Source organism: Nyctereutes procyonoides, unplaced genomic scaffold (genome assembly GCF_905146905.1).
Source record: "Nyctereutes procyonoides isolate TBG_1078 unplaced genomic scaffold, NYPRO_anot_genome, whole genome shotgun sequence".
Classification (NCBI taxonomy): Eukaryota; Metazoa; Chordata; class Mammalia; order Carnivora; family Canidae; genus Nyctereutes; species Nyctereutes procyonoides.
The window spans coordinates 11,212,219-11,234,809 of NW_026575142.1; the positions used below are offsets into that span (position 1 = coordinate 11,212,219).

Consider the following 22,591-nt stretch of genomic DNA (forward strand, 5'->3'; position numbering starts at 1 on the left):
ATATGCTGCTAGAAAAACAGATTATTCTGGTTGCATGTGGGCTTTTATGTGCAAACAGAATAAATTTGGCTTCTTGACAGACTAACCCAAGGAAAATTTTGTAAGATTTTATTTATTTGTTTGTTTATTTATTTATGTGAGAGACATGAAGAGAGCAGAAAGAATACAAGTGAAGGGAAGAGCAGAGGGAGAGAGAATATCAGGCAGACTCCTCACTGAGCCCAGAGCCAGGCACAGGGCTTGACATTGGGTTCAATCTCATGACCCTGAGGTTATGACTCTGAAATCATGACCTGAGTTGAAACCAAGAGTCAGAGGCTTCACCAACTGAGCCACCCAGACACTCCACCCCAAGGGAGCTTAAATTGTTTTTAAAGAAGGTTAAAGATTTTTAGGGACAAATAGTATACTAACCTTGTCGAATAAGAAATATTATAATTTTTAACTTGTCCTTTGTAGCTAGTTATATTTACTGTGAACCTATCTTTCTACAATTCTTTTATACGGTAGTAATTTCTTTTCTTGGCCCCTGTAGTAAAACCAAAAGACTTCACAAATTTGAAATGTAGCTCAGGTTTCAAATGTAAGTGGAGATATAAACATTTATATATGATAGAGTAATTATTCATACAAGTAATTGAATACTAACACTATTTTGACAATTAGGTCATAAGCATTTAGGAAAAATAAAATAGTTTCTATTTACATAGGACTATCTTGACATTAATTAGACCTCAAAATATCCCTCTGCAGCAAGTCTTTTTTTTTTTTTTCAGCTTAAGGGCAGGCGTTCATAAACCCACAATGGAAATAGTTACAGGTTTATGCACAGTTAAGAAAATTCATGATTCCCCATCGCCAGAGTAGGTAGAGGGAGGAATTTCTTCTTTCTGCAGTAACAGAGTCAAGAATGTGGTTGATCCTATTTTAACTTTGATGTCAACAGAGCACAGCAATCAGAATCTCTATTTTTAAGGATGATAAATTCAACCCTGGGTAAGTGCCACAGTGTAGGAAACTCATGTAAATCATCACTGTAACCTAATTTATGACACCTGACCCTCAAAATACCAATGCATGTGAATTCATATGTCCTTTCAGATGGGGAAAATTTTAGCAGATGTGTAGTGGATTTAAGTTTTCTGCATTGCCTGGACTGATACAATAAATTGGAAGCAATGGTCAGTGGTCTAATACCCCTTTCATTCTTTCTTTCTCCCAGGCTAGGGTCTTCTATGGTCTTGGGCTCTTAATTCAGTGAGTGATTAACCATTGCTCTCATCAAGTATTTATTAAGTACCATTTTAATTTAGTCTGTTATCATATACTACCTAAATTGTGCTAATTATGTCAATAATCCTAGACCTTTAATTATTCTCTCCAACCTGATTCCCTATAATTCCTGTTCCCTTCTCAGTCTCTTCAATTCTAGTGGTTAATAGCCTGTGCCTGGTGCCTAATAGTTTAATAATAGTTCAATAAATATTAGTGTTTTATATATATATAATATATATAAAATATGAATATTTCCCTCAGACTTTGTCTTTCCATCCTAGTTATCTGTTATAACTCTCAATCTACCCTGTATTAATAATTTGTGAATGTTTATTAAGCATCAGGTATTGTGCTAGGCAATCTGCATGTGTCTGTTCATCCTCTATTCATCTTCACAAGTCAATGAAATAAGGATGTCATAATTCCCATTTTTAAGTGACATTGCATTATCCATCTCAGGATTTGCTCCCAAACCTGTCTGCCTCCAAGATGCACTCTTGTAACCACTACATTTATTGTCTCCAGATCGCTCTTGAGAAACTCCACACAAGACCTTGTTTGATTTCAAAAACCCTCTTCCAGTGGTTCTGTTCTGTTCCCATAAGGTATTCAAGTGATTATAGTAAGTAATAAATGCAATACCATATATTACAAAGTCCCAAACAACCAAAGTGCATTATACATTATATTCTATAAGGATAAAAGGTACCAGTTCAGATAACATTCACACTCTCCATTCGTTTTCAATGTAGTCAATCAAAAGAATGTGCTTTGAAGCACAAGAAAGGGAGTCTATGGTTCCTCCTTTACCTCCTACCCTCCTATTAGTATTTTATGGTGTGGTCAAGAATAGCTCATGTTCTTCTATAAATAATGAAATATAAAGAATACTTAGCATGGGGAGCCTTGCTGGCTCAGTGGGTAGAGCATGTGACTTGAACTGGAAATTGTGAGTTTGAGCCCCGCACTGGGCATAGAGATTACTTGAAAAAAAACTTAGCAAATAAATTGTTTTAATGTTCTTCACCTGCACAAGAGACGCTTGATGAGTAGCCCTGATGTAATAATCTAATAAAACCATTCAAAAAAAAAAACCATTCAACATTCAGCAACTAGTATAGAATCGCTATTATGTATAAGGTACTCAATGAGAGAGAAAATACATGGCAATGGTGAGAAAACGAATGGAGAACAAATAAGAGGGAGAGAGTGGCAGAGAGGGAGAAAGAAAGAGATCTCATAATATAGCAGAAGACTGGAAATGCTGAATGAGTAATACAAGTACTACAGAAGCTCAGAAGAGCTCACTTTAAGTCTGGATGGTGCAAAAAGACTTCACAATGATGAAATTCAAGCTGTGCCATAAAGGATGACTTTGGATAGGCAGAGAGAAGGTGGAAGATAATTCTAAGAGAGAGGGATAGCGTGAGAAAAGGTTCAGAGGCAGAAAAGCATAAATTTCCTTGGGGAAAAGAATGAATAGATCACACTCGCAAGGGTGACGTCGCTATGTCAGGCCATGGCATGAGCTCAACATGGATGCTGGAAGACTTGAATCTCAGGCTAAAACATTTGAGCTTCTCCCACTGGCAACCAGGAGCTACTGAGAATTTAGAATGGAACAACATGATGAAGACAGGGCTTTAAAATGGATTGACTGGGAAGGAGCCTGAAGGCAAGATCAGCAGGGCATCCATCCTGTAGCTGAATGAGAGATGATAAAGCGTGAGCCAACAGAGAAGGAAAAAAGGCCTGAGACATTCTGAAGGAAAAATAAGTAGGGCTCAGTAACTAATGGAAAGCAGGAGCGAGTTGGGTATTTGTATCTCTCTCTGCAACAGAACAGAGTATTTACTTTGGAATCCCACATATTTCAAAAGAAGAGAAATTCAAAATTATTTCTCTATTCCGAAAGCTGTGGATTAACTTTAAGTTATTAAGAACAAGAAGATTGAGAATCTGATCTTGAAGCTCTAACAGCCATTTGAAAAGTTTCCCATCTGTTCAGAGGGAAGTGGTAACTGTGGGGAGGCTATCAGCATTGTTAGCTCTTTTGTTTGAGTCAAGACCAGTGAGAAACATCACCTAGTTCACATATATCCACAATGTTCTTTTTTTTTTTTTTTTAAGATTTTAGTTATTTATTTAAGAGAGAGAGAGTGCGAGCAGGGGAAGGAGCAGAGGGAGACTCTGGAGAAGTAGACTCCCCACTGAGCAGGGAGCCTGACACAAGCCTTGATCCCTGACCTCCAGGATCAGACCTGAGCCCAAGGCAAACGCTGAGTCACCCAGGGGCCCCTACCCACACACATTCTGAAGATGGATAATTTAAAATGTAAAGGTCTCTTGTTGATGCCAAACTTACACAGCTACATCATTGTTAAATAAACTTTTCAGTAATAAGTCGAAAAGTAAGGGATTGTGAGAATATATGGTGATAAGGAAACTTAATGATCATCCAGACCAAACCCCTCTGTTTTATAGAAGAAACCGAGAACAGGGGAGTTCTGTTCCCTTTTCATTGAAAATCACAATCAGTGCTAACATCCACATCTCCCTCCTTAAGAATAATGTTCTTTTTTTTCCATAGCCCTTTCCTCAGCCTCAGTGATTCCATCCTCCTGGGAAATGCTTAGAAGCCAGCAGTGTAGCTGTGTCATCTCCAGTTCTAGATTTCTCTTCTGTTTAAATCATTGAGAAGGAAATACAACAGGAAAAAACCACTGGGATGAAACAGAGCTCCTGCTACAAGACAGAGCAATAGTTCAGCCAGCCAGTAGCCAAGAAGAGCAGAGTGGGACTGAGACGATCAGACTGTAGAACAGAGCCCCAACCTGCCCTTGTCCACATTATCTAGTATTTGATACACTTTAAAAAGAGCAAACAGTCATTCTGGTTCCAAGATGTTGGAGAAAAACAGTCACTGCTATCATCTTACAAACAACGGCTATGTATTGGGAACTGGAGCAAGGATTTCAGGAAGGGGCAGATAAGGATCTATCATGAACTCAAAGAAACTTGGGGCACGTGGCTGGCTCAGTCAGTAGAGTATGCAACTCTTGATCTCGGGGTTGTGAGTTCCAGCCCCATATTGGCTGTAGAGATTACTTAAAAATAAAATCTGTCTTTTGAAGATTTTATTTATTTATTCATGAGAGAGAGAGAGAGAGGGAGAGACAGGCAGAGGGAGAAGCAGGCCCCCATGTGGGGAGCCCAATGTGGGACTCGATCCCAGGACCACGGGATCACACCCTGGGCCAAAGGCGTAGACGCTCAACCGCCGAGCGACCCTGGCATCCCACTAAAAGTAAAATTTTTAAAAAGGAAGGAAAGAAAAAAGGAAAGGAAAGGAAAGGAAAGGAAAGGAAAGGAAAGGAAAGGAAAGGAAAGGAAGAAAGAAAAAGAGAAGAAAGAAAGAAAGAAAGAAAGAGAGAGAGAGAGAGAGAGAGAAAGAAAGAAAGAAAGAAAGAAAGAAAGAAAGAAAGAAAGAAAGAAGAAAGAAAGAAAGAAAGAAAGAAAGAAAGAAAGAAAGAAAGAAAGAAAGAAAGAAAGAAAGAAACTTAAAATTCACTTATTCACTTCCAGGATCTGAAAGATACCCTAGCAATTTTGTATTCATGATTTTTTCTTAAAGACATCCCTCAAATTATAGTTTAGGCTCAACAAAACCCCGAAGAATGGAATGTGCTAAATAGTCTAGAGCCTTCTAGAAATGCCTCAGAAGTGTCAGTGACCTGCTCTATTAGCTATTTACAAGTCCAAATGACCAATCTTTGGCCATCCTTTGTATTTATTAAATTATATCAATAAGACTAGTAGAAGAGATAATGTTTAAGTTTTTACAATCTAGGGATTCCTGGGTGGCTCAGTGGTTCAGCGTCTGCCCTCAGCTCAGGGCATGATCCCAGTCCCAGGATCGAGTCCCGCGTCGGGCTCTCTGTGAGGAGCCTGCTCCTCCCTCTGCCTCTCTATCTCTCTGTGTCTCTCATGTATAAATAAATAAAATCTTTTTTTAAAAAAAGTATTTAGGGATCCCTGGGTGGCGCAGCGGTTTAGCGCCTGCCTTTGGCCCAGGGCGCGATCCTGGAGACCCGGGATCGAATCCCACATCGGGCTCCCGGTGCATGGAGCCTGCTTCTCCCTCTGCCTGTGTCTCTGCGCCTCTCTCTCTCTCTCTCTCTCTCTCTGACTATCATAAAGAAATAATAATTTAAAAAAAAAATTTTTAAAGTATTTACAATCTAAGAAATAGACTTTCTTTTCATGTCAGTATTTAGGAATTCTTTCCTTCTATTTCACTATGAAACTTAAACCATTTCTATTGAATTTATATTTGTGCATAACAATTATAACTTCAGAAGCAGTTGTAAGTGAGATGTTAACTAGAGCTATTTTGTATGTTCATTGCATGTTCATGCTCTGGAAATATGCTTTAGAGGTCAAAACCATGAAAATCTTGATTCTATTTAGATGGAGATTTATCATAATTTGTGAGATACATCCAGTATGGTTTCACTTTAAAACCACAAATAAAGTTTTAACAATCGGCATTTTTCTTGTCGAGAGGGCTGTGGTCAAACTAAACATTTCTCTGAAGCCGATTAGGTCCTGAGGTTTTGAAATTCAATATTCGGCAAATATAGAACATTGTTTGGCCATAAGAAATAATTAAGAACTCCAGAACTAACGCAACTCTCCAGGGTCTGCCCCTCTTTTCTGATGACCTGATAATTGGACATAACCTCTCTGGTCTCAGGCCCGACCATATCCAAGGCTGGGGCAGAAATATCTTTTGAGGATTTAGGTGACATTATTTTAGGTTTTTACATTAGCAAGTCCTTTGTTTGCTAGCACTCAAGTGATGGAAATTCAAATATTATTAAATGCTTTATTTCTTCTCCTCACCCCCAACTATCCTGAATCCAGAAAAATAGACACATGGTCATTCTGTGAAAACAAAGGAACATTGAACAGTAAATTATACAACAGCCAGAACTGTCCACTGTGTATTCATTCTTGTAACGGGCCGCTGGAGGGTAAATTAGCATATTTAGTTTAAATTCTTATAAAATAGAAATGTGATTGTTTTAGTAGTCTCACAGTTTGCATAGTAACCATCATACTTCATGGATGATCTCACTCAAAATAACACAAAGCTCTGAATAAGGGGAAGGGGAATGTTCTATAAACAATCCAAATGGATTAGGTACCTCTACCGACAAGAGGTATTTAATGAAGTCTAAAATCCACTTTTCCTGTACAAACACAGTGTCACCATAATCCTATGGACCGTATTTATTTTCTTGGGGCTGAACTCTTTTTTTTTTCCCAACGATAGGCCTAAAATAAAATATGCAGAAGTCACTGAATTGTTTCTATAGCATTTTCATTGCTGAAAGGGACCTCCAGAGGTCACCTAGTTCATCCCCATCCCCAGCCAGGACTCTCCCTAATACTGAATATAGCTGTATAGTGATCTGCATTAAGAAAGCTTTTAAAGATCCCTGGGGTTGGTCAAAAAATAGCTAATATTGGCCTGATTCATATAACAACATTATACGTATGTCAAAATAGCCACCTTCATCAGGGAAGACATCCATCAGGGTTAAGTGCTAGCAGTAGCTTCAAAAGGAAAAGCTTTATTTTCTCAGTGAAAAGGGTGGTAGATTAAGGAAATGACCCAGCATGTTGGCATTTTGTAAGTTTGTTTGTTTGTTTAGGTGTACACTTAATGCTTATCAAAAAGGAAACATTGTCTTGTCAAAGACCACTGCAGGGGAAGCCCCGGAGGTGGCTGCAAGTAAGCAAATGACAAGTCCTGTAACAAGTCCTTTCCAATAGCTACAAAGCTGGGGGTGGGGGTGGGGGAGGGGGGTGCTGTTGTTTCAAACAAGATCTGATTAGCATCAAGTCAATGAGGGGCAGATGGTGAAACATAAGAATAATATTGACAACTTGAAACTACTATTACACTGTATGTTAACGAACTGGAATCTAAATAAAAACCTTTAAGAAAAAAAGAGAGTGAACCTGTGAAAAATAATAAAAGACTAATATTGACAGACCTGCTTTTTAAGTAATATCTTTTGCCCCTAATTGGCTGAGTTTATTAGCGCTTATAATTTTATTTCTTCAACTCCATTGAAGTGTGGATGCAGAGGACAGGAATTTAAGTGTAATTTCAATCTTCTAAGACAATCACATCGGGTATCGTAATCCTCCACAACTGTATCCAGACTTCTGAATAATTGGATTTAAAGAATGTAGAATCTAGAAATCTAGCCAAAAGAAGACCTGAGGTTCTTATTTGGATTGTTTGGGGCTTGAAGCCTTTCGGTTGAGCTATAGGGAGATTTTTTAAAAATATAGCTATAGCTATTTATAAGTGAGGGACACGTCCTGCCCTGACAATTGTCCCAAGTATCCACTTGGCTTTGTGTATTAACGTCGCATTTTTTCACAGAATATAACTGTAAGGTTGCATAGAAGCCTGGTCAACCATGTGTGCTTTCGGGGTTAGGAGCTGGGGGCGGGGTTGGGGGGGCTAGGTGGAAACAAGCTTAGAGGTTTTTTTTTTACCACATACCCTCTTGTCAACTGTCAAATGCTGTGCTTTGAAACTTCTTTCAAAGGATTCACTTGGAAGTATTTCATTTTTAAAAACAGAGAGGTACCTCTATGCTCTCTTATTAGGCCGGATGTCAGTCTGGGTTACAGGAAGTGGAAAGCTCTGACTCCTGGCCTCTGCCAGCCTCCCTTGTAATTCTTGACTTTGGAAATGGGAAGTCAGCCATTGAGAACTTTTTGATGTGCAGATGCCTTTCTCAGAGAACACTAGCCAACTAACAAAATCTTCAGGTTGTCTTTCCCTGTTGTGAGAGCAAGAGACAAAAGAATAAGAAGATCTCTCTGCAGTGTCTTCTTGGCTTTACAACATCCCCACAGTGGACACCTCGCCTTTGAGTTAATGTGCAGTCTACACCTTCACCATAAAACTCAGGCACTTCAGGTACAAGACTGCCTAAGTTACCTGACTCTCTGGCAGAGCAGTTTTTCTTCTCCCTTAAAACCGCTCAGATAGTTGTCTGTTACTTGTGGTTTGTGTACACAACCTGCAAAAAGTGTTATTTTTTTTCAAGTCACCAATCTAAACCAACTCCCAGAGCAGAATCAAGAAATTCCAAATAGAAGAAACCAAATTAGCTTTTAAGGAAGATCATGCAAATGAAAGTTGTGCAAGGAAAAACAGAGTAGCAGATCCTGTAATTTTTATTACAAAAAAAAAGTTCAGACTCTTTACATGCTATGACATCAAATGTCATGTAGAAGTTCATTGCAAGCACACCTCCTTAAAAATATACATACTGTATATATTTACATTCCAGTCTGAGTAACTGGTGTCAAGGTGTAGTTCAGGTTCTAGTGTTCACCCACCCTGTGGATTTGTTTAGCTACTAACTAGACAGCGATTGTATCTTCACTCAGGCACACGAAGAGGTAGAAACTGCTTTTAAAAGAAAAAAAAAAGTGGAGTGCAAATGTGAAGATCATCAATGAAGCAGCTCCGCTACATCAAGAAGGCCCTAACTAGCTAGCTTTGGTTATCTCAAGCTGAATACATGTAGTCTGTCCTTTAAATTAAAATCCGAAAAACCTTGGGTAGACATTCTTCTCGGCACAGGGGTTTGGCAGAGATCAGCAACTATTGGCTCTGCCCCTCTGCACCAAAGAATTGCATATGACTAAGTTAGGCGACACAGCAGCAGGGTTGGGCTGGCAGTTGGGCACCGTTTCCCTGATAAAACACAAATAATACACAAACAAGCGGCTTAGGAGACCTCAAATTGATATCTGGAACCCAGAAGCCCCCTAAGAGACTTGTTTCCCAAGTGAAACCTCTATTAATTTCTGCCCATGCCCACTTCCGTCCCAAGCTGAGCTCAGGAAGTCCGGGCGGGCGTCAGGGGGCCTATGACTTCTGCAGGCCAAGCTTTCTCAGCCTCAGGGCTGAACCTCATGAGGGCTCCTGGGCCTGAGAAGGGCTCCCCGGGTTCTTTCCAGACTTGGTGGTACTGGCTCCTGAGTGGGGGGGCTGGAGGGAAGCCACGGGGCTGTGGGAGGGCAGGAGCCCTTCTCGCTCTCGTTTCTTCTGTTTCATCCTGCGATTCTGGAACCAGATTTTTACTTGGGTATCATTGAGCTGCAGGGAGTTGGCGATCTCGATGCGTCGGGCTCGAGTCAGGTACTTGTTGAAATGAAACTCTTTCTCCAGTTCTGTCAGTTGCTTGGTGCTGAAATTCGTGCGGATGGCGCTGGAGGGGCTGGCGGCTCCGAACTCGGCGGGTCGGCCTGCAGGTACAGACAGGGCGTCAGCGGGGGGCGCGGGGCCCCGGGCTCAAGGGCCCGCGCACCTCCCGGAGCAGCGCGCCGAGGGCTGCTGGGGGCCGGGCACACGCCCGGACGTCGACTGGGGGCTCGCTCGATGGCAGGCGCCGGGGCCAGCAGCGCCCCGCGAGCGCCCCTGCTCCGTAGGCCCGCGCCCCGCGCGCCGCCCGAGGCCCGCACTTACTTTTCCGAGGGGCGCTCCTCCTCACTTTCATCCACTCGAAGGTGCTCAAGGCGGCGGGGAGGCCGGAGGCGGGCGAGGCCGACGTGGGGTAGGCCCCGGGGCCCGGGGCCGCGGGCTGCAAGGCGGCCGGCTCCCTGAGCCTGGCGGGCGGCCCGGGCTCGCCGAAGGCCGCGTAGTCCACCTGGCCGCTGAGCAGGAGGGCGCCGCCGCCCGAGAAGACCGCCGAGGTGGCGTAGTGGACGCGCGCCCCGCCGTCGTCCGCCGGCCGCCCCAGCGCGCACGGGAGGTCGTAGGCCGCGCCGGGCCCCGGGCAGCCCAGGTCCGCCCCGCCGGCCGCCGCAGGTGCGCCGCCCGCCTCGTAGGCGCCCTCCAGGCTGCAGGGCGCGAAGGCGGGCGCGGCCGGGGGCGGCGCGGCCAGAGGCGCGGGCCGGGCGGCGGCCAGGGGCAGGCAGCCCACGAAGGCGCCGTCGCCGCCGCCCAAGGGGAAGGCGGGCGGCAGGGCCGCGGGGCGGGCGTCGGCGCGGCAGAACTTGGGCGCGAAGCTGAGCACGTCGCCGCCGCCACCGCCGCCGCACGACACGTACTCCAGGTAGGAGCTCATGGCTGCGGCGCCCCCGCCGGAGCGCGCGGGCCGGGGCGCGGAGTGCGGAGCGCGGGGCCGGAGCGTGCGGGGCGCGGGGTGCGGAGCGTGCGGGGCGCGGGGTGGAGAGCGCGGGGCGCGGGGTGCGGAGCGCGGGGCCGGGCCGCCGCGGGCTGCGCCGCTCCGCGCGCCCTCCTAGCCCAGCTGCCTTCGCCGAGCCATGGCAAGCGAGCCGGAGGGAAATAGTGGCCTAATATAGTGGCGGGGGTGGCCACGTGGCGCCGGCCCGCCAATGGGCGCCCGCCCCGCACGGCCGGGGTCCCGGCTGCACGCGCCTGCCCCGCAGCCAACTTCGCCCCACCTGCGGGCGGCCGCGGCCCAGCGCCCCGGGGCCCGGGGAGACCGGCGCGGCCCCGGGGCGGGCGGGGCGCGAGCGCGGGACGCGGGCTTCGGGACCGGCACCGACGGAGCGGCGGGAGAGCGGCGGGGCTGGCCGCTGGGTGAGGACCAGAGCTTAGAGCGGGAGAAGCCTGTTCTTCGGGATGCGGGGGGGGGGGGGGCTCGCCCCTGGGCTGCCGACCTCGGCACTAAGCTGGGGACTGGGGCCCGTGGGGACCGCCCGTAGCCTTTGTCCCCCCCCCTCCCCTGCGCTTGCGGGTTTTCCTGGCGCTCGAGTTCTCTCTCTCCTAAACCTGGAGCACAGGCTTGACTGTCCCTCGTTCTGTCCCTCCCTCCGATTCGGGGGACGAAGTTGTACGTCCTGGGGGCCGCGTACCTGGGGCGCACAAAATCCCCGCGTTTGGACTAGATTTTCACGTTACTTCGCAGCGTTGCCTTCAGTTCGCGTCCCTTCCATGTGTGGCGGCGTGACTAGGTGCGTGTCGGGGCGCCAGGTTCGGGTTGGGGCAAGAGATGGGGGTTCCGCCTTGGGGGGGGGGCTGCACCAGATCCCCCCCTCTGCCTAGGCTGCGGGAGTAAGGAATGTGCCCGCGGGGGGGCGGAACGCTGGCACCCGCCCCCCCCCCCCCCAGGGCTGCGCACGTTCGCTGCAGCGCGCCAAGGCTTCCCAGGGACCGGTCAGATCTCAGAGGTTTGGACAGGCTTGTACCTCGAGGCAATTAAAGCTTCTGTTCCATCAGATAAGTGCTGCGTCGTCTCTTGCGAGTGAAATGTGAGGGCTCACAATGTTAATGGGCTCACGTCTTTCCCTTGATAATATGGTTTTGTTTTACTGAGCATAGAGAGACGGGAAATAAAAGTGCAACTGGCGCAGGAAATGAAGAGTAGAAGGGTTACAAAGACAAGCTTTGCATTGACAAACTTCCCAACTTCCTCCAACATTTCTTGTAATGCTTTCCTCTTTGGGGCCGTAGGAAAATAACAAATTAAATAAATAAACGGTATTTACACACAGCAGTCATGAAGGAGAGTGGTTTCCTAAAACTGTGTGAATGGGGTCTACTCTTGGCTTATTCAAGTGCCCTTGAGAATTTGATCTGTTATAGCCTCTTAGTTATGGTGACAGAGGTTTTATTATTGTTTTACTGATCCACTTGTCATGAAAGAGCGATTGAGGCTTTCCCTAAAATTCCACTTGGAGGAAGCCTGGAAAGTCGGAGCCATCACAGTCGGGGGAGCCAGTTCCTTACTGGGATGTGAACTTGTGAATAAACAAAGTCACACCAAAAGTGTTGCGGGTGAAGCTGAAGTTGAGCCAAGGTGAGGAAGGGGTAGGTAGAGAGGACACACCTAGGAATGAGCACAAAGCTAACAGGTCTGGAGTTCCTACACTTCTGGATTTCTTGGGTTTGATTGGGAAACAGAATCCTGTGCTGAAAATCAAAGCTTCACACTTGATGTTGCTACTTTCAGTTTGCTCCTATGGCCAATCAGATGACAAAGGTCCTAAGTAGTTTTTTTGAAAGGAAAAAAAATAGAGGCTCTTTTTTAGCTTCCTGATCAGGAAATGGGAGAGCTAGCTCAGCCTTCATATGTAGAAGCATTTCTTTGCCTTTTCCCATTCTGGGCTCTTAATACAAAAATATCAGCAACTCAGATGCTGCTGAGTTCACATAACACCTCACTCACCCCTGACTAGACTTTAGTAGCCAATTTTTCCTAGCATTATGGCCCAGTGAGTACACTTCTATCTCAAAATCATAGGTGCCCATTTAAACACAGCTCCTAGGCCTAGAGGCCCCAGCAGGTCAAGAAGGGGGATGGCCTTGTAAACCTCTCTGGAGAAGACATCACCTGGCTGCAACTCAGGATGTAGGGCAGAAAATCCAGCCTGATTGGCAAGTCTGACCAAAACCTATCAAGGGTTTTGCTCTAAGGTTTCAGGAGAAACAGGCAGCCTTCGCAGCTTGGCAAACTTCATTGCAAAAGGGACTGGGGTTTTCCTGCTAAGCCTTTAGGGCAAAGGTTGGGTCCTTGCTATCACAATTAAGCATTGACTTTGATGTACCCATAAGCTGTCCACACTATTTCCCTGAAGCAAAATTTTGGAGATTGAACTTCTGCTGGTGGAAGAAAATGTCTTAAAAGGGAGAAAGATTTTTTTTAATTGTGTTGTTTTCAAAACTATGGGTGAGAGTGGGTGGGTGGGTTGCTCAGTATTTTTTCAGACCCAGTTGCAGGTCTCTGATGATCGCTACATTCTGTTCATTCTCTTTACTCCCTCAGGCTCATATCCTATATCTTGGGGCCCAGAGCTGGTATCTCCATTCCTGGGCTGGTTCTTGACTTGCTCAGATTAGAGTCAAGACTCTTGTTACCTCACACTCAGATTCAACATTTGCCAAAGACCTACTGTGTAAGAACATTTTATTAGGGGAGGTCTAGGCTACAAAAAAAAAAATAATATATATATACATATATATATGTTTGTTTGTTTATTTATTTATTTATTTATTTATTTATTTATTTATTTATTCTCAAGCCAAAGGAACTAGGGATTCATTACTGGCACAGGTCGCAGCTATATTATAAATCTACTCCAGAAGAATCTGAATCTATAATTTTCTAAGGAGAGATTGGAAGATATTATTGGAGGAAATGTATGGAGGATGTAAACATAGGATACCTTGAGTACCTTTAAAGTTTGTCTCCTAGATGTTCACAGGGTATAAGAGAAATGTCTTACTAATTTTATTGCTTGTTCAAGTCGTGAATTCCCAAGGGTCACTTGGCCTGCTAGGTCCTGGTGCTGTGAGTTCTCAGCAGGAGGTGACAGCAGAGGGGCCTGATTGCCAGGTTGTGTTTGATGTAGGAATGCTTTGAAATCTCTCCCATACTGCTAACCAAGGCAGCCACCCCCACCCCTGCCCCATAACAACCTTTGTCTCTCATTCCAACAACAAGCTTTTTTTCCTGCAGACAGAAGGCAGAAGTGATGGAAGGATGTCACTCTGGTCTTCTGTGTGTTTACAGTTGTTCCTAAGAAGTCTCGTGCAACCCTTCTATACAAGTCTCGTCATGTTACCCCCTTGGAGATGTTTTGAGCACATGCATACTCTTGGCCCCACAGCCCCCAAGGATAGAAAGGCTCTTGCTTGTTGAGGTGAAAAGCAGGCGGGGAGGTGGGCTTTTCTCTTAAGTAAGATTTGTAGTTCTCTGCAGCAGCCTTCAATTTTCCCATAATGGAAGTGGGGGTGAAAGGGATCCCAAGGACTAACATGAGCCTCCCTGAGGAAAACGGTTTAGAGTGCTGTGCCTTTCCCCGAGAGCCTTGTGAATGAAAGGCTCATGGGTCAAGCCCTTGCGTGGGACACAGTAAACAGACAAGAAATGTTTGATGGACAGAATGGTGTGTTTTTACCATGACTAATATTGGCTAAAGGATAGCCTTAGATTACTGGCTCCCAAAACCACTTCATGAGGATAGGAATCATAATAGAAGCTTCTTTAAATGTGCAGGGGCCTGAGCCCACGCAAGAGATTTTCACCCAGTGTATCTGTCTCCAGTAGGCGTTTCAGTAAGCCTCATGGGTGATTCTAAAGCAAGGTTCTTTGGAACCATACTTTGAGAATTTCTGCTTCAGAGTGGGGTGGGCAATGTGGGGAGAGAGGGGTGGTTCTGTGGGAGGGGCCCTTGACCAGCACTGTGAGAGCTCCTGGCTAGCTGGAACATGAGTCTGAACAAGGCTGAGAAGCCTGTTGGGTGGTAGGGGCGGAGAATGTCACGGCCAAACCTAAGTCTAGTTGAGGTGAAGTTTCATAAAATATCCTTAAGTAGTAGTCAGTAGGAGTTTCACCAGTTTTGCTGACAAAATATGCTTTGCAGAGACCTGGCTTCTGCTCCTTTCCACTTTCCTAACTTGGCTTTGAGGATGCCGGTGAGATAGTAAATGAAAGGGTTTTGTCTATCCCAGTCTCCCCAGAGAAAATTCAGAGTGGTTTTGAGGTATTGGAAAGAAGGAAGAGGTAGGAATGGGGGGTGGGGAGGGTCTCAAGAGGGAGGAGCCAACTCTTCTTTCCTTCCACCTCTCCCAAATTATCTGGAATGAGTATTTGAGCTCCAGGGACCCAGAAGGGATGAAATGTCCCTTGCCTAAGCTGTAACTCTTTCTTTGGTTAAAGATGGGCCTATCATATCATAAAACGTCAGTGCAAGAAGGCCCCTCAGAGGTAAGTGACACTGAACCACTCGTTTTAGAGAGGAAGTCACTTTACTCAAAGGTTAAAAGACAAAAGCATCCTGCAAAAAATGAGGGAACTAATGGGTCTCCTGACTGTCTGCAGTCGGCTGCCTGTCCACAGCCTACAAAGAGGGAAGAGTAAAGCAGCCCCTCCTCCACACTGTGGCGTCCTCCCTGTGCAGCCAACAGAGCAGTGTTCATGGAGACACCCTTTTTCTGGGAGACCATACAGCTGGTGTGGCTGACTGGGAAGCTTGCTGCCCTCTCTTTGCAGTTTGTTTGCTAAAATTGTGCTCCAAACTTCTGAGGGCCCACCTTGAGCCACTCCTGCAAGAGAAGGCAGAGATGGATCTGGGTCCTTACCTCCTCCAGCAAGCAAGAGTAGAGGATCCCTTCATCTCCCGCTGAGCTTGATCCCTGGGGGATCAAAACCAGAAGTGTCCCTAGAGTAATGTAACTGGATAGTACAAAGTTAGCACAAGTGTGAACACACACAGGTACACCCAGGCCAGTTACATTTGTACTAATCTCTCTCTCTTTCTCTCTCTTTTGCACCTTTATTTTTTAAACAGGTAACATATTTAAATTTATGTGGTGCAGAATTCAAAGGTATGCAGTGCTGTACCACGATGGTATGCAGTGAAAACCTTTCTCCCATCCCTGTCCTCAGCCACCTAGTTCCCCTTCACTAGTTATTAGTTTCTTGTATATCTTGCCGGAGATACTTCATAGGTCTCCATCTATCTATAAATTCCCCCACAATTTTTGCATAAATGATAGCATATTAGGTAGACTCTTTTGCCCCATGCTTTCCCTCCTATCATATCTTGAAGGTCATTTCATAGAAGTGCCTACAGAACTTCCTGGTTTATTTTTACTTCATGCTGTCCTGTACCCATGTACCACAATTTATTTAACTAATCCTCTTCAATAGGTATTTAGCGTATTTTCAGTCTTCTGCTATTACAAACACATGTTCAAGTTTTTGACCTATAGAAAAATTCCCAGACATGGAATCACTGAGTGGAAAGGATGTGCACTGGCAATTTTGATACAAATTGCCAAATGGCTCTCCTTAGAAGTGCATCAATTTTTACTTCTACTGGCAACATAGGAGAATTCCTTTTACTTCATACCCTTGCCATCTCAGTGGGGTAGTAAAATTTTTTATTTTTGCCAATCCAATAAGTAGAAAATAATACCTCTTACTGGGCAGCCGAGGTGGCTCAGCGGTTTAGTGCCGCCTTTGGCCTGGGTTGTGATCCTGGGGACCCGGGATCGAGTCCCACGTCTGACTCCCTGCATGGAGCCTCCTTCTCCCTCTGCCTGTGTCTCTGCCCCTCTCTCTCATGCTCTGTGTCTTTCATGAATAAATAATAAAATCTTCATAATAATAATAATAATACCTCTTACTTACCCTTAGAGCACCTCCAAAAATGCCATTCTTCTTTATCTTGTTTGATCCTTTCATAATTCTATTTTACAAATGTAATATGACACAGAAAAGATAAACTACTTGTTGTCATCATGCCCAATGTAAATAGCCAAGGTCAGATGTCCAATACTCTTTCCTCTACACTGCACTGTGTCACAAGGAAGCCTAAGGAGGTTCAAAGAGAGTGGGTGGCTTCAAGCATTCCCTGAAAGACACAGGATATAAAAAAAAGCTTTCTGACATCTGCTAAGAGGCCTCCTCTTTAGTGGTTTGATACCAGGACCACATTTCTGCACGTGTCCCTGGAGAGGACCCTCCGGAAGCGGAGGAGCTCTAATTAGTAATATGATCTGACCTACTCCTAAGCATTAGCTTGGATTCAATATCTGGGAAGCAGTAGGGTGTTGTTTTTAATTTTCCTGAGACCTATTTCAACTGGCCACCCAGGATCTAAATATTGATCAGCATGGTGTGGGCGAGAGGATGTTTTCCCTAGGTTTTAGCTTTGCATAGGACACTCACTTGGACCTGGTGAGGGTAATACCTAATGCAGGCATGTACACACACACACACACACTCACACACACACACAAATGGTAAACTCCTGAGGTAGACATCGAAATAGACATCTATTTCACTGGTGATGAAACTGAAGGCCAGAAAAATGAAGTGAATTGTATAGGGTCATAGAGTGTATCGGTTAGCAAAGCAGAAAACACAATGTAGACCTACCACTGAGTTCCTCAGTATCCCCTGCAAAGTCTTCTCTTCCCCAGCCTGCATTCATTTTGGTGAATGACCAGAGTACCGGCTCAGGCTCTCTAAATAGAAACCTAGGGATTAGCATTCATAACTCCTTTTACTCATCCAGTTATCACCAAGTCCTGTGAATTTGTCCCCCTGAATGTTTTTCCTCTTTATCCTCATTACCTTAGTTCCTCTCTCTGCTAGATTATTGCAGCAGAGAGAGGAACTTTTTCCTTCCCTCCTAACACACAGTATCCCAAAGAGCAGCCTTACTAAATAGATAACCTCACATCCCAGCTTAAAACCTTCAGTGGCTACCTACTGTCTACAGATTAGGTCCAGTCTCCTTTCCATGGACCCCATGCAACTTCTCTTTCCAGCCAGATGCTCTACTCCAAATGATTCTTCTTGTTCCTGGTCCAGACCTTGCTCTTTCTTCCCTCCTTGCTTTGCATGTGCTGCTCTCTGTGCCTGGTACATCCCTCCTTCCTTCCTAAAAAACCTCATACTTCAGGAACCCAAATTCACATCCCCTGAGAAGCCTTTTTTTTTTTTTTTTTGACAGTGCAGTGGTGATAGTGGCTCTTTCTTTTTATTCCAGGAACATTTTGACCACACCTGTGTTACAGCATCTGTCATGCTGTTTTAGGATTCTTTTTCTCCCCAGTAGATCAAAGGGCACACACTATTAGTGACTCATTTTTATAGCTCAGAGCCCAGCACCGTGCACGCAGGAGCTGTTCAGTAGGTGCTGCTGAAAGGCAAGGGAGAGAGGGACAGGCTCCAAGCCAAGGACAACAGGGCCAGTATTTTAATCGCTTAATGAGTTCAGAACACTGTGCGAGGCTTAATGCTTCAGCTTATTATCTGTGTAAAGCAAAATGATAATAGAATATCTCTCCAAAGCCAGCTAATTTCCACCCAATGGATGCTGAAAGAGTAGAGGGGAGGGGGGAGCTGGAAGTTTCTGTCTTTCAAGGGTTCTTTCCTATAGGCTGAGGCAACACTTCACTAACTCCAGAAACTTCTCAGCTGATGTCACTCAGAAAAAGAGTAAAAGAGGGGGTAGCCTGGAACTTTCTTAGAATTTACCAAGAGGACTACAAGTACCACTCAAGAGAGGGTATAAGAATGCCTCACCACACACTTCCCACTTCCCCAAGCCCTCCTGCGCTAGAGGGCTCTAATGCTAATAACCCCCCCCCGCGCCCCGCCTCCCCAGGCCCCGCGCGCGGTTTTCAGTCCATCCCTTGATGCTATTTCTAAAATGAACCCCAAAAGAGCTGAAGTAAAAATACTCCAGTCCTTCTGTCACAGCAGAACAGAGAAGGAGAGGCGTATCATTGTGGTTGGTATTTTAAGTGTATTTTTATTGTCCTTTTTATATGGCATTCAAGTTGAGTTCCAAGTTCAACAGTCCAAGTGTTACCCTGCCTCCTCCCACACGAATTACTTCTGCAGGTGAAGAAGACAAGCAAACTAGCTCCGCCCCGTTCCCCGAAGCCTTGTCTCCCGGGAGTCTTTTTAAAAATCCCCACACAGTGTCCGCGAAGGCCTCCTGCCCAGCGGGACTCGGCTGGTTCTGGCTAGGGAGAGGTGAGCGGCCCTTTCTGGGCGTGGGGAGCGTTAGGGGGCGGCGGGGCTGGGAGGGAGCAGGTGGGGCGGGCCCGGGAGGGTCCCCCGCGGTCCGGGGGCGGGGCCGGCGTGTCGCGGCCTCCGCGGCTCCCCCGCGTGCCCGCGTCTCCCCTGCTTGCGGCTTCTGGTCGGCTCGCAGCTGGCCCCGACTCGCTCCGAAGTGGGAGGAACGGCTGTCGAGCGGGAAGTGCACCCCGGGTGATTGATGAATCCTTAACGGGACCAACCTCTGCCGCCGCCAACGCCGCCGCCGCCGCGCACGCGCACGGGGCCCCCGCCCCGGCCCCCGCCCCGGCCGCCGCCCCGCGGGCCGGGTAGCTCACCGCCCCCCCCCCGCCTCCCGAGCTCGGGGCCGCAGGCCCGGGGGGCGCGGAGCGGGCGCGCGCCTCTCGAGCCTTTGTGCGGCGCGGCCGCCGGGGCGCCCGAGGGAGGCGGCGGCTATTGTTCCCCGCGGGGGAGGGGGCGCTGCGGCTCCCCGGCGGGTCCCCGCGGCCCGGGACGGGCGGGGGCTTCCTTTGTGTGCGCTGCGCCCGCGACGGGAAGGGCGCGTCGCTGCCGCCCGGGGGCCGCGGCCGAGGGAGGCTGGTGGCAGCTCCGCCACCGCCTGGAGCCCAGCGCCGCCGACCGCGTCCCCGCGCCGCGCTCGCGGAGGAGGCGGGAGGGACGTGGTGTTGGTAGGGCAGCGCTTGGAACAATAGAGCCATCAAAGGGCCTCTCCGCGTCTCCGCGGGAGTCGGCGACGCTCTGCCCCCCTCGGTCGGAAAGGCCCAGGCCCAACAGGTCCCCTTGGCCTGCTGCTCGGCCCGCCTCCCCAGTGGAAACCCTTCATCAGTACCGCCAGGCTTCTCCGGGAATCCTGATGTAAATTCAAGTCTCCTCCTGGGGCTCCTACTAATGTTAAAATCCTATTTTCATTATTTTCCAGATATTGTTCTCCCATACATATGATCCAGACTAGCTCCAGGAGCCAGTCAAGAGATTTTGCCACAGGATCTAGGGCAAAAGGATTTACCTCCTATCACCCACCTTGCAGATCTCCTAGGGACCTTTCGCCTTCTGCTGCTGCTGCTGCAAATGATTGGACATCCATTTGCATTTCCTCTTCCATCCTGTGGGGAAACCTTTTGTTTACTGTGCTCCAGGCTGGGCCTGGCCTGAAAGTGGGTCCTTGAATTACCTTTGTACTATTCCAACTTGCCAAGGTGGTTTTGAGACCTGAGGGCCGTATTCAAGCATGGGCGTTAGGCCAAGTATATATGTAATCCATATGGTACCAACGGTGGGCCCCAAAGATAACAGCATCTGTAGCTGGACCAGAAGACAAGCTACAATGAAAACTAAGATTTTATCCTCTGTGATGATCTTCTCCACCACCAGCACCACCAATGCAGTAAGTACAGAGGATTCACCTACCCAGTCTTTTTTTTTTTCTTCTTCTTCTTCCTCTCCATCCAGGCCCTCTGCAAGAGAGATCTAAGTGAGCTAGTCCTAAGAGGTGGTAAGGGTATGGCTGGTGACTCAGTGTCAGCTCTCTGTGCCCAAGGTGTCTAAGGATAAGTCTGCTCACCCAGTTGCAGTGCCCCAAAGTGATGAGGCTGTAGGCCTGTGGAGATTGGGGTCTTCTGGCCCTCTTTGTATTTTTATTTAATACTCACATACTTCTGTTCATCCTGGTTTTTTTTTTTTTTCTTACAGTTCCTGAAAGGACCAAAGTAATGCCAAGAACCCCCAGATGAAGAGGACCTTCCTGGATCTGTAACTGGGATTATTTAATCAATTTTGTACTTCAAGAGAAAGTTTCCACTAATTCTGAGGATAAAGCCAAACAGGCCTGTGACAGTCCCTTGAGTACTGACAGTGTAAACAAGCTTCTGGCTTCCCCAGGTCAAGCAGAGAAACACTTTTCATTAGAATGTTGGGTTTCTTCTTTGTTATTCAAACATACACCCACACATATCCTCTTCACCCTGGCTAATGAAAAACCTCAACAGATGGAGAGCCTAGGCTCCCCAGACTTATGGCTGAGGAGATGCACTTCCCTCAGTGTGGGTTGGCTGGTACAGAATGGGGGAGGGAGAAGAAATGAGTAGCTAGTATAGGTAATCACTATCTTTTAATACTCCTTACAGATAGAAATTCGAAAAATCCTGTTCAGCAAGGTTAGCAGCCTGTGGGGCCTCGGAAGCCAATTTGGCTGATGTGTCTCTAATAGGGACTAGGCTTGGGGCGGCACCAGGGGGAAAGAACTCACTCCATATTCTCTCTCTCTCTCTCTCTCTCTCTCTCTCATTTGAAAGCCTGTAAAAAGAAATGGTACAAATGGATGGTTAACTTAATGATTCATCAGAGGCGGATTTTTCTCTGTCAGGTCCCTGGACGAGGCTGAGGCCTGAAAGCCAGGAGGCAGAACATTTACTTAGCGCCCTTTCTTACCGCCTTTGGGGGGAGGGGACAGGACTACTCTGCAGACCGTTCCTCTGCGACTTCCCCATACTCCCGGCCAGCTCAGTTGGGTCCCTCTACCCCCTCGGGCTGGATCCTGAGTTTCTCCCGGTAGCCAGGGCAAGCTCGCCCTCAGCCTGTCTTTCCCCGCCCCCACCTCCCATTCTGCAGTGGGCCATCCGTGCAGCCTCCTCTCCACCCTGCTTTAATTCAACTGCCGGGCCGTTAGAACAACCAGGGGCTCCCAAAAGGCTGCCACCCCCATGCACGGGCCTGGGCTTCAGACTCCAAGCCTCAGGAGGCTCCCCCCCCCCAACCTCCGTGACCCCTCCCCTCCCCCACTCTACCCTTCAGCGGTCTCCATAGGAGAAAAAGGCAGAGAGCTGAGCAAGGCCTGAGCCAGAGCGCCGCTTCCTCCCTCGGAGCGGCGGACGAGGTCAGCCTCCCGGAGGCCAACCCGAGACAGGCCCAGCCCGTGCTCCCCTCCCGGCGTAGGCCCCACGGCGCGCAGCCCCCGGGAAGCTGCGCGCACAAAGGCGCCGCCGCTGCTGGAAGGCCGGGCTGCGGCTCTGCCCCGAGCGCCCTGCACCCGCAGCCTCGAGGCCTCGGGGCGCCCCCGTCGCTCCCTCCCCGCCTCGGGCGGAAGCCCCGGGCTGGGGTGGAGGCGCCCCTCCGCCGCCAACCTGCCCCTTCGCGCCGCGAGCCCCCCCCTCCCCGGGCCGCGCTCCCCTCCCCTCCCCCACGCGCTCTCCCCGCCGCTCGAGGGCCCCGAGGGGGAGGCGGGAGCCCCCCGCGCTGCAGCGGCTATTGTGACCTTCCGCCGCCGCTGAGCGGGAACCCAGCGCGAGCGAGCGCGCGACCGGCGGGGGAGGGGGCGGCTGTGTGTGCAGACCTCGGGGTGCGGGGGGGCGGGGGGGCGGGCGGCAAATAAATAAAGGTTTGCAACCTGGGGCAGTTGGGCGCTTCAGAGGGCGTTCGGTTGTGTTTAGACTCCGGTGCTTCCTAAAGCTAATTGCAGGCTCAAAAGGAGCAGAATTTATGGCGAAGGCCAAGGCGGCTTGTTTATAATTTATGAAGTTTTAAATGGCTGAGCCGCGGGCCCCCCTCTCGCCCCGGCCCAGGGCCGCGCGGGAAGCGCCGACCCAGACTCACCACCGCGCCCCCCTCCCCGCGCCGGGAGCCACCGAGTGTGCCCATCACATGACACTCACGCCAATGGCAGCAAAGAATCCGAGCTATTCTCAGAAGCCTCGGGAAACATTTCCCCA

General features: G+C 48.0%; 1 protein-coding gene and 1 long non-coding RNA gene across 3 annotated transcripts; one reads left to right on the forward strand and one right to left on the reverse strand.

The window, feature by feature from the left end:
• Window positions 1-9,222: 9,222 nt before the first annotated feature.
• On the reverse strand, window positions 9,223-10,445 carry HOXD1 (homeobox D1). The gene is made up of 2 exons (XM_055308287.1): window positions 9,845-10,445; window positions 9,223-9,624 (listed from the first exon to the last, which is right to left on the reverse strand). Exons 1-2 carry the CDS (start codon window positions 10,443-10,445, stop codon window positions 9,290-9,292), a joined length of 936 nt encoding a protein of 311 aa, XP_055164262.1. The 3' UTR covers window positions 9,223-9,289.
• Window positions 10,446-18,627: 8,182 nt separating this feature from the next.
• LOC129498616 (uncharacterized) lies at window positions 18,628-21,453 on the forward strand. 2 transcript variants are annotated; one of them, XR_008662165.1, is made up of 3 exons: window positions 18,628-19,079; window positions 19,807-20,271; window positions 20,577-21,453. It is a non-coding gene; the product is annotated as an uncharacterized LOC129498616 (long non-coding RNA). The 2 variants fall into 2 exon arrangements; XR_008662166.1 differs by having other exon boundaries at window positions 18,628-18,842.
• The last annotated feature ends 1,138 nt before the right edge of the window (window positions 21,454-22,591 follow it).

What these genes read in the sequence shown, in the direction of transcription:
- HOXD1 (XM_055308287.1), bottom strand. Translation starts at nt 10,445, where the DNA reads ATGAGCTCCTACCTGGAGTACGTGTCGTGCGGCGGCGGTGGCGGCGGC. An exon ending in GAGGAGCGCCCCTCGGAAAA is followed by an intron (nt 9,625 to 9,844) that starts GTAAGTGCGGGC and finishes CTGTACCTGCAG; the next exon opens with GCCGACCCGCCGAGTTCGGA.